The sequence below is a fragment of the Carassius carassius genome, chromosome 40 (assembly GCF_963082965.1).
Source record: "Carassius carassius chromosome 40, fCarCar2.1, whole genome shotgun sequence".
In the NCBI taxonomy this organism is placed as follows: Eukaryota; Metazoa; Chordata; class Actinopteri; order Cypriniformes; family Cyprinidae; genus Carassius; species Carassius carassius.
The window spans coordinates 2,560,805-2,574,680 of record NC_081794.1 but is presented as its reverse complement, the minus strand read 5'-3'; the positions used below and the strand labels follow the sequence as shown (position 1 = coordinate 2,574,680).

Genomic DNA, 13,876 nt, shown 5'->3' with positions numbered 1-13,876 from the left:
CGTGTATAAAACAAATCACTCGAAAGTCGGAAAATCCCAGTTTATTTTTAGGTACATAATCTGACCAGTTTACTTGTTAACCTAGTCACTTTTTGAAAATGATTATTATTATTTATTTATTTTATCCAGATTATTTTTAAAAAAAAACTTGGAGATGTTTTTCAGTGCCTCATAACTGTGACCACACTGTCCGTTGACATTACATTCATTGGCTGTGGATAGGCGAAAACAATATTAATTTATTTTTATCTTTTTTTTTCAGATATAACAAAAGTTGTGTCAATTAAAGCCCAAATATCATAGACCTATATTTTATATGCAATAATGTCCATTTTTCATGTACTACCTATGGTCATGTGATACAACGAGGTCACTAGGAGTTTGATTGACAGCTGATCTGACCAATCATAGCGCAGATAAACAAACAGGACGATAATAGATTAACGTCGCTGGACTCGATGGTGTGCATTAACGTCTTCTGATGTTCATTCTATAACTAGTAAAGAGGAAGAGTTGAACTAGACAGGTCATTGCTAAGGGTTGCTTAAAAACTGGATGTACAAAGCCATTCTGCACCAGAACTCGCACTGATGGTGAATACTGTTTAATTTACTGGTATTAACATAGTTCATATTGAGTCACCATTTGGTGAAACTATCATACAGTAGTTATGTAAATGACGTTACCTACTGGCTGTTAAACAGTACAGAGAAATAAATGCTGTTCTTTTGAACTTTCTCTTCATCAAAGCATCCTGAAAAATAAAAAGTATCATGGTTTTCACAAAGATATGAAGCAGCATGACTGTTTTCAACATTGATAATAATCAGAAATGTTTCTTGAGCATCAAAATCATCTTATTATTCTGATTTCTGAAGATCATGTGACACTGAAGACTGGAGGAATGATGCTGAAAATACAGCTGTGCATCTGTTATAAGTTGGGACATGTGTTTTAAACATTTAACATTATTATTGTTTTTACTGTATTTGTTATCAAATGAATGCACTCTTGGTGAGCAGAAGAGCCTTCTTTTGAAAACTCTCTCCAAAATTTTGAATGGTAGTTCATCTTTTGCACTTTTATTAGCCATTAGCACCATGAGGGGAATGTGTTGATGTGATGCAATTAATCATTTTATTTCCGAATTATGTGATACATTAGAGAAATATATTATTTTGCATTAACATGATACATTTTACCAATTTTGGGGATTTAAACGGAGCAAAAACAACTACACAGGAAATTAAAATAATTGATTGGCTTGCTAGTGGGCTGCATTTCAGACTTGTTCAAATGCATGCATGCAGAGGGAGAATTCAAAAGGACCGGCCTCATTTGCATATCGTCTACATTTGAACCAATTACAGCAGACAATCAAAACCAATTGGAGCCACTGAATGTAGAATGTGTTTTCTCTCATCTGTTCTGTGTAAAAACGATGACAAATACGTCTACGCTACACAGTTTATTTGAAATCCAGACTCTTTCCGATATGAAGGATCGAACAAACATGATTGAAGCTTGACTAAGCAACATTAAAAAAAGACATCAAAATGGCAAGAGCAGAAAAGTGCTACTTAAACCCATGATTTAAGGTCGTTTCTATCAGTTCCACTATTGTAACCTGAAGTGCTTAGACCTCTATTCATCTGGCAGACGCATTGATTGGAACAGCTACAGAGCCATTGACCATCCTATGATATCGTTTTTCACTTCGATCACATTTTAGACCAACTCTGTTTAATCTTCAGCCTCAGTATGAAGCGTTATGTGTTAATGGTCAGAAAAGATCATTGCCATCCGAAGTCCATGCCTGCCATCTGGTAGAACTTGAGGTTATGAGGCTGGTAGAATTCCCTCAGTTTCTGAATGACCTCCGGGTTGATTTTAGGATGCGTTCTGCCTTTGGTTTTGCCCAGACAGTGGGGTTTGCTACTGCCTTCTGGCTTTTTGAGGCAAGGGAAGCCCTTGGTCTTGTTGAAGTAGAAGTGTTTATCTGTGATGATCCTCTGCAGGCCGAGGAAGTCCTGTACGCGACCCAACTCGCCCGCCGGGTCGCTTATCAGCCTCTCACCATGGACAAAATGGATCTGCGAGAGCGGAAAGTAGGCCAGCCATTGCTCCAGGTGTCTGGCGTACAGGCCGATGTACAGCGGGCTCCAGAGAGAGTCTATCTGTCCCGTGGATCGGTTCTTGAACGTCAGGCTCTCGAAGCTGGGGATGTCGGGCGTCTTGGAGATGATCTGGGTGTAGTCTGAAATGGCGCGGGTGATGGGGTCTCGCACCACCACGATCAGCTTGATGTGGCGTGACATGGCGTGGATACGGCCCGGCGTCTCTGGGGAGATGAAGTATCTGGGCGTTTTCTCCATTACAATTTGCCCGTTGAGGGCTTTAGGCATCATGCTCCTAAAAGATAAGAGACGAGCAGGGATACCTGGTTACTTCTCCAACAGAAATTTGCACTTGTTTTGAGTCAAAAGTACATTTATATTGAAGATTCATTCTCTGGAAAACCTAGTCTCAAGTCAATGTATCTAGTTTTTTCATCATTTTTACTGAGAAAATGTCATTTGTCAAAAATAGGGTGTCTTAAACAGGGTTATTATAATTAACTAAAACCAAAACTTGAAGTAAAAAAAAAATTTAATTCAGTAAAATAAATCATACAAATTAAGACTTAACATATATATATATATATATATATATATATATATATATATATATATATATATACATATATATATACTAGTTTTTCTTACTCACGCTATTTGCCAAAGTAAGTTTTATCATTTTCATCTACCGTAGTTAAATTTTATGTAGGCTATGAAAATAAGTAAAGCTACAGCTTAAATAAAAATGAAAGAAAGCTATATAGATGCTTTTTTTTTTTAAATTGACAAAATGACAACTAAATTACTATTTTGACTAAATTGGAACATTTTGAAAATGGAAAAATAATACAAATATTAAAACTAATTCAGAATATTAAAAGAATCTCATTATAAGAAAACAATTATTATTCTGATATGGATTTTCACCATAAAATACAAACATATTAAAACTATAAGAAGAAAGGGCATCTGGCTTAGGACAAATGCAAAAGTAAATTACTTCTGCTCCTCAAAATTAAAGAGGGTGTATACAATTATTTTTTATGAATTGCTCATGGATTATTTTCGTAGAATGAGTAGGAAAATATATTGTTTGTAGGACATTGTGTACTATTGTATACAATGTAAAATGCTAATTTATTATTGTAAAAAAAAAAAAAAGCAAGAAAGAAAAAGAAAAAATTCCAGGAGGAAATTCCTAATTTTGGACAACAGTGGAATGTAACACAGGTTAAAAGTGTTACTTAAGGCAAAACATTTTATTTTTGTTTAGTAAGTAAAAAAAAAAAAAAAACATTATACATTTCTTTATTTCAGCTGTAGCTGACAGGGCAAAATTGGTTATTTCTGTTTAGCAAGTTTAAGAAAATAATAAAATTACAAAACAAATAATAATAAAATCAATAAAAAACATTAAATTAAATGTTTCTTTATTTCAGCTAGCTGACAGGGCAAAATTTCTTATTTTTGTTTAGTAAGCAGAAGCAAACAATCAAAATTACAAAAAAAATATATATATATATACATAAAAATATGAAAATATCATTTTATTCTAAATATTAACAAAAACTATATTGTTTTATATCATTGATTCTAAAATAACACTGCTACTTTTTGCACTTTTGAACTCTAATCTGGTTACCAATAAAGAAGAGTTAGTGTAGGAAAGTCATCAAGTAAATAGACTTACTTTAGAAACGTACTTTCCTTCCCTACCACCATCAATCTTGTGTTTCCGCACATCTGTTTTACTTAAGAGCTGGATCGTGACTGCCAGCCCAGTATTGATCATCTAAATCACATCACGCCCCCAGCGGCCCGGCGCTCTGTCCTCGAGCAGATCAGCCCGGGCCACACGCTTCACTGTTCCTCTTATTGGCTGTAAATGAGAAGTCAGCCGGCTCTGAATGTGCATCAGTAATGCTGCTTATCGTGCAGATGTGCAGCCGGCATCAATCACAGCGGGTTACCAACATACACGGGAAAACAAATGGAATGTGCGCATGTCTTTCTTAGCGTTGGCAGATGGGTCTCATTTGTTTTAAGTGGCTCACAGGCGAAAGCTTTAATGGTCCACCTGCCTTTGCAACATGACCACAACTAATGTCTATTTAAGGGACTCCAAGTCCAAATCTATCAAGCTCTAAGAAGTCAAATAGACAACAAAAACTGAGTGAGAAATGCCAGAACAGAGCAGCAGTCAAACACAAGACAAAGTGAATAATGAAGTACAGTATGTGCTCAGATAACACAAATCACTTTATGTGGTAATAAAAGCCATTATGTTACAAGGAATCAAGTTCTTCTGATCTGTTATCAGAAGATAAAAATAATTGATGAACCAGAGGTTTCAGAACTCAAAGCCAATTTATTGAAACTAAACTACAAAAAAAAGACTCTTTCTGAACTTCTGTGATTTGGTGACATCAAAGTTGATAAATGCATTCAAAACCATCCACATTTACATGTCAGTGATGTCTATTATGACCAGAAATAAAAGAAATATAACTCTAATAAGTATCATCTTTAACTGTAATGGCAATTTTGTCAAGACAAACTTTGTTTGACGGTTTGAGAAAGCCTCGAAATAAATTTAGAGTAAAATGTAAAAAGTTTTTAATGTTAATAGGCCAAATCTGTCATCTATAGAAATGATCTGTAGTTCTTTAGATTTAACAAACAGAAGGCATAACTTGTTTTCTGAATTGTTAATTTCATGTCATTGCAGTTCAACTTCCTGTGGGGTGCGGCCAATGAAATACAGTACACAGGGGTTGTTTCTTAAAGGGACAGTTCACAGAAACATGAAAATTAGCTGGAAATGTACTCATCCTCATGCAATCCATCATTAATGTTTAACTTTAAACCTTTGCTAAAATACAAGTCTATAATCCACAATGACATAATAAAAGTCCATCTCCTGTTGTCCTCTCACATCAAAATCCACCCACATAGCTGTTTTGGACTTTTTGTGGCTTGTAAACCGTGTTTCATTTGTGCACGTTTCTCTCCTGATTCAGACCAGATGACCTTTTCACTGGAGGAAGTGTTATTATGAACTTGTTTTAGTTAAAAATGTTTTGTTTCCTACAAACACGCAGCTTTTCACTTCCTAAGATGTTAACTGATGGACTGGAGTGGTGTGGATTATTGTAATGTTTTTATCATCTGTTTGGACTCTCATTCTGACGGCACCCATTCACTGCAGAGCATCCATTGCTGAGCAACTAATGCAATGCTACACTTGTCCAAAAGGTGAGTGAATTGTTATTTTTGGGTTAACTATTGGACTTTAAAATTGATGAACATCACCATTCATAAAATGAAAATGTTCATGAAAAACGATGTATTATATAGTTATAGTTTTATACATAAAATGTGATATTTACGACAAGGCATTTACTAACATTACATGTAAACCTTTAAAAAAGCAAGAATTCCAAACTCTTCTACCACAATCAAGGACACAGTTTTTAAATGTATGAGGCTCAGCGGTTCAGACCCATATTGCATTTGATCAAAGAGATGACAAAGACATACTGTCCGTCATGCTGTTCAGATGGGTCATATGATGCCTCTAGTGTCCTCTAGCAAGGGGACATCGCTGTGCCATCCGTCCCTGCAATGCAAGCTCCTATCAATACAACAACACATCAGCCATGCCAATCCCCAGACCTCCCTGCATTACCATTGACTTCATCTGAGAAAGCACTTAGCCTAAAGACTTCCCTGTTTACCTATGCCTATTAAGGGGCCAGCAAGTCTATTAGATCCCGCCATTAATTATTCACTTGCTTCAAGCACTGTGACCGCATGTGCATGTGCTGCTGAGAGTTTGTCCTCCAGCTAATGCAAGGATTTCTGATGTCCACCGACCACTGAACATTACTGGACACAGAGGAATGAATGCAGTATTGGAATATGGGTCAATGCTTATTTTTCACTCTATTAACTTATCCAACAAAACCATATTATAATTTAATATACAAGAATATTTTATTGTATAATTAAAATATAATTTTAAAAAAAGCTACTCATGTATACAGTGACTTAAATGCACTTCCGCTGATATGCATGTTTCTGATTTTTTAAATAATTATTTTGATATCTTTGGGAGCATAAAGTGAAAAATGTCAGGGAGATATAACACCATAATTAAAATTCTTTAAATGAAACTTTTTTAAGTAAATGTATTATTTATTCTTTGAAAAAAAATAAAACGAAGCTGCTTCACTGCATAGTAGATATTTGAAAGCCAATGAGTCTCATAAAATAAAATATAATTTGACCTTTAATGACATGTGAGGGTTTGAAATGTTTTACTTTCAAAAGAAACATTGATTATTATGACTTTTTGAATAGGAATAAATTGATATATTTCTGATGTTTTACTAGATTTTTACTTTTTTATTGTGGTCACTAGTGTACACAATTCAGTAGATTCTTATTTGCTTTAAATTAAGTGAGACAAGAACAAAGATCCTGATCCAAAAGAACATCAGTTTAATTCAGATTAGCCTGTGAGTTGAAGTCAGTGATTAAGTTTATATTGACTGTATGCTTGCTTGTGAGAATTTGCTTTTAGTAAAAAAAAAAAAAAAACTATTGCCTTTTTGTAATCTGGGCTAGTGCTTGAATTGGCTTTATGATGTACTGGCATGATATTCTGAAGAATGCAATCGATTTAACAGAATCCAACACAAAGCCAGGCCTGATTCAGAACAGGTAAGTCTTTGTTAGTTAGATGTTCACAGAACATGAGGATCAATCTAAGCAGTATGGATTGTGCGGCTTCATTGTTTGGCACATCGCTCTGCGTCGTCCAATCCCAGCAGCCCACAGGAGCCGGTGGATAGGTCTCCCCTAATTGAGGCTGCATTTGGCCGGGCCTCTCTGAGGTATCCTGAATAAACCAAATGGTGCCGTGGGTATTGATCATGATGGGGGTATGGTAATGTGGGCCTCAGCTGCTGCGGGTGGCAGGTGGAGTTTGTAGATGGGCCACTCTATGGCCTCATCAGCAGCTTGCTGTGCACAAACAGATGTGAGGCAATTACCCCGTCTTCTGTCCAGGCATCAACTACAGCAATGGATGTAATAGGAATTTTTTTCATTCCAATGAATCTGTTTAATGGGATGATGAAGCCTTCGTTTTTCATTTTTAGAAATGCTGGCTTACAAATAAACAGCTCTCACACACCTGGGCGCTCATGGACAGGTGCATTATTACAATTTAAAGAATAGAATTGACTTGAACGTCTTTGTTTTAACATTTTAGCAAAAAAAAAAGAGAGATGCATATCAGCATATTTGAATGATTTATGAAGGATGTTGTGACAATGAAGACTGGAGTAATGATGCTGACAATTCAGATTTGATCACAGCGATAAATTATATTTGAACATATTCACATACAAAACAGCTATTATGTAGTGTAATAATATTTCACCATTTTTTATCAAATAAATGCAGCCTTGGTGAGCAAAAGAGACTTTTAAAAACATTACAAAATCATTCTGAAGTGCTTCATTATTTTTAGTAAAATGGACTGAACTTTTAAAAATACTGTATGTTCATAAAGAAAACAGCAAATTTTTTAATTTTAATAATATTTACAGAATATTAGTGTTTGACTGTATTTCTGGTCAAAGAAATCTAACCTTGTGGAGTAGAAGAATATATATATATATATATATATATATATATATATATATATATGATTTATTTCTTGTGTAGGGTCCAATGTAGTGTATAATAGTTGTTATTTGAGTCATACAGTAAATAATCAATAAAAAACTAACTGCAAAAAAATAAACTGATATGAAAATACTGAAATGCAAGACGTGTTATGAACTGTACATTTTTCAATTTGTGAAAATTAAGCATACTGAATACTCAAATTTGGTCAGTTCATGAAAACAATTAACAATTTAATGAAACAAATTTTTAAAATATTAAATTCTGCAAGGCAAAATGGAATATGGACTTGCAGTAAGACAATGGGGATTAAGAAGTGTATGTGTGTGTGTGTGTGTTTGGGCCCAACCATCCGTTTCTTTGCATATAGAGGCCATTAAAGAGCCAGTCAGTTGTAACTGTGCCCTGTCCACTTCCCAGAAACATCCATCATCAAGAGGCTCAGACGCCAGATCCCCATTCCCAGTCCCCTGAGACACCTAATGAGAGCTGAATTACCATTGGACCATCTAGCCTTATGTTGATTCCATAAACTACAGTTTACTCACGCCAATACAGACAACTAGCCAAAATAAACACATATACACAAACATTTCACACCTGAATCCCACATGATGCCATCAGGCATCTATTTCATGTATTATTATATATAATAACTATCAATCCGATCTGGCTCTTGTAGTACGAATCATGTTGTTTGGTTCTGTTTGTGCGAAAAGCATCTGGAAGTTGCGAAATCTCATCATTTTCATTTGTAAAAGCTCTTGTATTCCTCTATTAATATCACCGTCCTATTCAGCATTGGTATTTGATGAGTCTATGTCCTTGTGAAGTAGATGCACTGCTCATATAGACAGTGCATTAATAATTAATGGCCTCAAAAAAGCTCCTCTCGGGACAAGCCTATGAACTGCTATAAAGGCATGTCTCATTTCTGCATTACGAAACCAAGGATACTCAAACTAATTAAGTTTTTTGGTGTGTAAACATATGCACGTTAACTAAATCAAACCCTCTTGCCAAAATCAAGGTGTGGCTTTGAATACAAGGGTATGAATTTAGATGGATATTTTAATAACCGCTCCATGAATTGCAAATGAATTCCCATAATGTGATTACATCAGATGCAACACCAGCAAACCAAATTACGACGCGTGACGCAGCACTATTATCACAGTGAACGTGCATTCCAGAAGGACACGCCGTTTATTTTACCGGATGCTTCCAGGAAATCAGTCTTGAGACTATCGGTTTGGCTCGCCTGTCCCTCTAGTACCTATGAATCAATATATTGATGCTTTTCCGACTTCAAAAACTGGAGATGTGTGTTTCGAAGCTCTCACATATTGTTGGCGTTCGCCCTCCTTCTCGTGCACTATTGAGGGTGACTTACAGCAAATAGATTTCTTTAAAGGAATGTGACAGTATTGGCGTTTGAAACTTGAACTCGGGAGTCTCAGCAGAATAAAACCTCTTGCTAATTGTAACTGAATCTAACGGGTTTAATTCTAGCGTGAAGGTCAAACATTGGCGCCAATCAATCGTAGAAACACTATAAGGACAAAACTCCATCTATCACCTCTGCCTTGTTCCAGATCTTATCCGTGCATTTATTCTCTTTGGAAAAGATCTGAATTGAGATTGCAAACCCAGCATCCCACCCCCACCTACACCTACAGATTTAATCTACGCTTGATAACAAGATTAATGATGGGTCCATTCCATTAGACCTGAATAAGTCAGCATGGACAGATTCCAGGATCTGCGTTTGGCCGCTTATCTGTGGCTCCTCCGACCATATGAAGTCCCTGGCGCAGATCATTATGTTTGGTGGAAAATGTGACTCAGGTTAAAGATCAATTGACAGGTCTCACAATAATGTCAAGTGGCCCGTCATGCTGTGAGGTCCATCTGGTCCCGGGAAGATGACAATCTGCTTGCTCTCGGCTCGTTCCTCTGAGCAGAACACTGGGGATTTATGTGCAGAACACAAAGGAATATCAAAGCAAAATGCTTACAGGCAAACAAAAACCGTGGAAGTGTTTCAAAAGCATTTCCAGACTGTTTAATGTGAGCCGATTTTGAATTGACAAAGCAATCAATCAATTGCTTAAGAGTTAAGTAATTGAGTTTTGTCAACTCTCTGAACAGCTCAAAGGCAGCGTGGAAAACCATAAAATTAAGAGCAAGACTTTATTGAAGATACAGACAGAATATCCATTGGGCTTGTTGATCAACCTGCCACTCGGTTTTCTAGACAAGCAAATAAATATCAGATTGACATGATGCCTAAGAGCGCAAGGCCTCATTCCCAACAACTGCAGACTTAATTCCCTATCCGCCAAATTTGTCAGACACTTTTAGATGTTTCAAGACACATTTCAAATGCAGCAGTCGACACAAGTGTTCTCAAAATAAAGGAACATCTGGCAACAGCTCCAGAGATGATTAACACTGCCAACTATCCAGCCCCAGTCCAGTGGATTGCAATAGCCAGATGCCATTATTTTTCTCACGCAAACCTTTACGAATATGGCCTTAATATGGCCTAGTGTTATACTGATACCACGCCTCATCAAATAATACACTTTTGGGAGTAGATTGCATTGAGGTCACACATTGGTGAAATTCACACTTTTGGACAATTAATTTGTGCAGATATAACAGTGCATGCTAACATATTACATAATAATATAAAGGAATGTACTACAACACAAGCTTTCCTAAAGAAACTGTTTAGGAAAAAGTGCAAGTACACTGTAAATAAAATGTGTAACTTTGTATTGTAATCTTGGCTGCTTTGTTTTACTGTAGCGGTTGCAATATTATGGTGCCCACTGTCCAAGGAAATGCAGTGCATGAATAATGCAGTTGCATTTCACTTTGACTAAATGGTAAATGGACTGCATTTATATAGCACTTTCAACAGACCACATGGCCATCCAAAGCGCTTTACAAGTTGCCTCACATTCATCCATTCACACACACATACACCAACTGCGGTGTCAGCCATTCAAGGCACCATCCAGCTCGTCAGGAGCAGCTGGGATTAGGTGTCTTGCTCAAGGACAACACAACACTTGGTCAGGTGGAGCCAGGGATTGAACCACCAACCTTCCAGTCTGTAGACAACCTACATGAACCACCGAGCCACTGCCACCCCATGCCGACTATGCACTGATTTATTTTACTCTTGGAGCCATTGTTATTATGATGTTGTTTCTTTCTTATTGGTATGTAATGTTTTTATTGATTGATTGATTGATTTAAAAATATTTCACCATTCAGTCATTTCACAGCTTTCTTAGTGAATTCATTCTGCTGTATACAAAATAAAATATATACAAAAAAATAAAGTTTTTGGACTTTAAAGGAAACCCAAGATTGGTCCAGAATATCTTCTGTGTTCCGTAGAGACAGGATATCGGTACCAACTTATGAAACGTAGTTCAAGACAGAATTTTAATATTGGGTGCACTTGCCCTTTAAGTGTCAATCACTAAACTTTACTTATTGAAACTAGCTAATTTTCATTTGGGGGTACATACAATGATCTAGCATGCTATAAGTCCGAATGCGATGTTTAATTTTACTTTAAAGTATTTTAAAGCAATATTGCATTTCCGATCATTAATGGGTTAAACATAACAACATGCGATGCACGTTTCTGTGTCATTATTACCTGTACCAGCCGAGTCCGCGCATGTAGTGCCTGTCAAAGAAGTGCGGCTCGGAGCCGAGCGCGCGGACGTCCGGATGAAGCCTCAGGAACTCCAGGAGCGCGCGCGTGCCTCCCTTCTTTACTCCGATGATGAGCGCGTCTGGGAGGCGTCGGCTCGCGGTCCAGTCCTTCCCTGAGCTGTTTCCATCCACGATATCATCAGCTACATAGCGAGGAGCCGTCAATGTCTCTCTCAGCACGGTCTTATTGTACCATCCCAGAGGTGAGTTCTGCGAACTGTCCACTAAGTCCGGCTCGCAGCATCCCAGCAGAACGTAGAGGATCGAGACGCAGATGATGCTGAAGGAAAACATGATGACTAGTTTTTGCAAGAGTCTCCGAAGATCCAGGGGCGAGTTGCTAAAAGTTGCCATCCCTTTGAGGAAGCTCTGTAGACGGTCATTCTCTTCAGGACTTTATTCGCTTCACTTTGACCAGCTGGAAGCCAGACGCGCGAATGACAGAGAGCGCGTCCCATTCCAAGCGCTTCCCGGAGCGGCATTCCTCAACAAAATCCTCTTTGTGGAGCGTCATCATGTCAGAGGGAGATCGAGGGGACTCGTACTTCCATGCTTTGCGCGGACGGCAGAAACAGAGGTTGTGATATCCGTGCAGGAGAGCGAGGATGTGACTGTCTCTGGAGGATTGCTGTGCTGAAGCCGCTCTCATTCATTCATGAAAGTGCGCGCAGCGCTTCTGCTGAGTATGATTGGAGGGTGAGGGCTAAAGGCGGGTTTAATGCTGCTCTGCTGATACATTAGATGAGCATGGGGTGAAATATGGCATGCATTATTTTTCTATTATTTGGACACAGTGATGTGCATTAATATTTGCTCTCCTTATAATAATAGGGTTATTTACCCCAGAAAAGTGCAAACAGAGAACGCAAAAAAAGCATAAAATGTAGCCCACATTCGGTGCAGTTCCCAACTCTCATTCAGTTATGTGCATATTTCACTATATCTTAAAACAGTACAGTTTTCACACTTTTTTACTCCAGTACACATTTTATTTCTGAAACAAAGTTTCTGTACAGGATATATACTCTATGGTCTGTATATAATCTATTCTTGAATACAAAAAGGTATTGACAATTGTTAAACTATTGAATTAGTTGATTTGTTTTCAAAATCATAAAATTTTTCCACAAATTTCAAACAGGGTAATTTCTCACAGTGAAACCTGATTACAGGCTTTAAATAGCAAAACAACAAGGTAACAAACAAAAATATGGAATACTCTTATTATTTACCCAATAAATGCAATTTATTAGCAGTATTCATTTATATTTTATAACATATTGTTGTCATTAAAATGTGACAACTTGCCCCAAACTGACATAGTCCTGTGAACATGTTTTAAAATGCGGAAATTCAAATGAAATACGAGAACTATTGCAAAGTAAAGAACTTCACAATAACAATATGACCAGTTGCTTAGAGAAAGTTGATATTTTAACATTCTTGCCTTCCTTTGCATACATGACCACACAAAGACAGTGTATTGTTTGATTTGTATTAGGCAATTTTAATATTTTCATAATTATGGTAAATGTGTTTTAGTTTTTTTTATTGGGGAAAAAAAGACATGGAAGATAACATGAAAATATCAAGAGGCAGTCCTCTAGTTTGCCCTTTATACAGAAGTCTTTCTTTCCAAAACAATGTAATTATCCAGATCTTTCAAACAATTGTCAGTGAATGGGCCTTCTATGTTCTTCCAGTAGAATGCTACTAAACATCTTACAATAACTAGACAAATGTCAGTCAGTTTAGTCTGATAACCTGGTTGGTAATGATAAACTAGTTTTTGTATGGTAATTGGAATGTGAAACATACATCTGGGATGTTTGGGTTAAACTTGTTTAACTTTTCAGGGGTGACCTACAGTATATTCATTATTCAGTTAAACCAAATTCTGGGCTTTAACACATATCTGGCTCTATTCTAAATCTGAAAGGTCAAATTGCATATCTATACCCCCAAATATGGTAAATAATAGATGCACTCTCCTATTCCAATTTTTGGCTATTTTCTTTTTAAAGACTTAAATTGCTGCTCAGTCCAATATGGAAGCTCCATCACAGAATAATTTTTGTGAATAATGACTTAAATTTAGTTATCGTATGGCTTGAGAACCTCCTCAGACCTCCAGCAGAGCATAGTCCTCCCTCTGTAGCCCTCGACCAGATCCTAGCAATACAGCCATCTTTTGTAACCGCTTCAAGATGTCAGGCGGGTGTTCTTGATCTCTTAATTGGTTTGGCATGTAGTCCAGTGATCAGATCAGCACAGTAAAGCAGGGGATCACATTACTTCACACAGGCACATGAGGACAGTGT

At 37.0% G+C, this 13,876-nt stretch overlaps 1 protein-coding gene across 1 annotated transcript; it reads right to left on the bottom strand.

Annotated features, from left to right (window-relative positions):
* Positions 1 to 1,449: 1,449 nt before the first annotated feature.
* On the bottom strand, positions 1,450 to 12,204 carry hs3st3l (heparan sulfate (glucosamine) 3-O-sulfotransferase 3-like). The gene is made up of 2 exons (XM_059531701.1): positions 11,497 to 12,204; positions 1,450 to 2,412 (listed from the first exon to the last, which is right to left on the bottom strand). Exons 1-2 carry the CDS (start codon positions 11,907 to 11,909, stop codon positions 1,794 to 1,796), a joined length of 1,032 nt encoding a protein of 343 aa, XP_059387684.1. The 5' UTR covers positions 11,910 to 12,204; the 3' UTR covers positions 1,450 to 1,793.
* Positions 12,205 to 13,876: the final 1,672 nt, after the last annotated feature.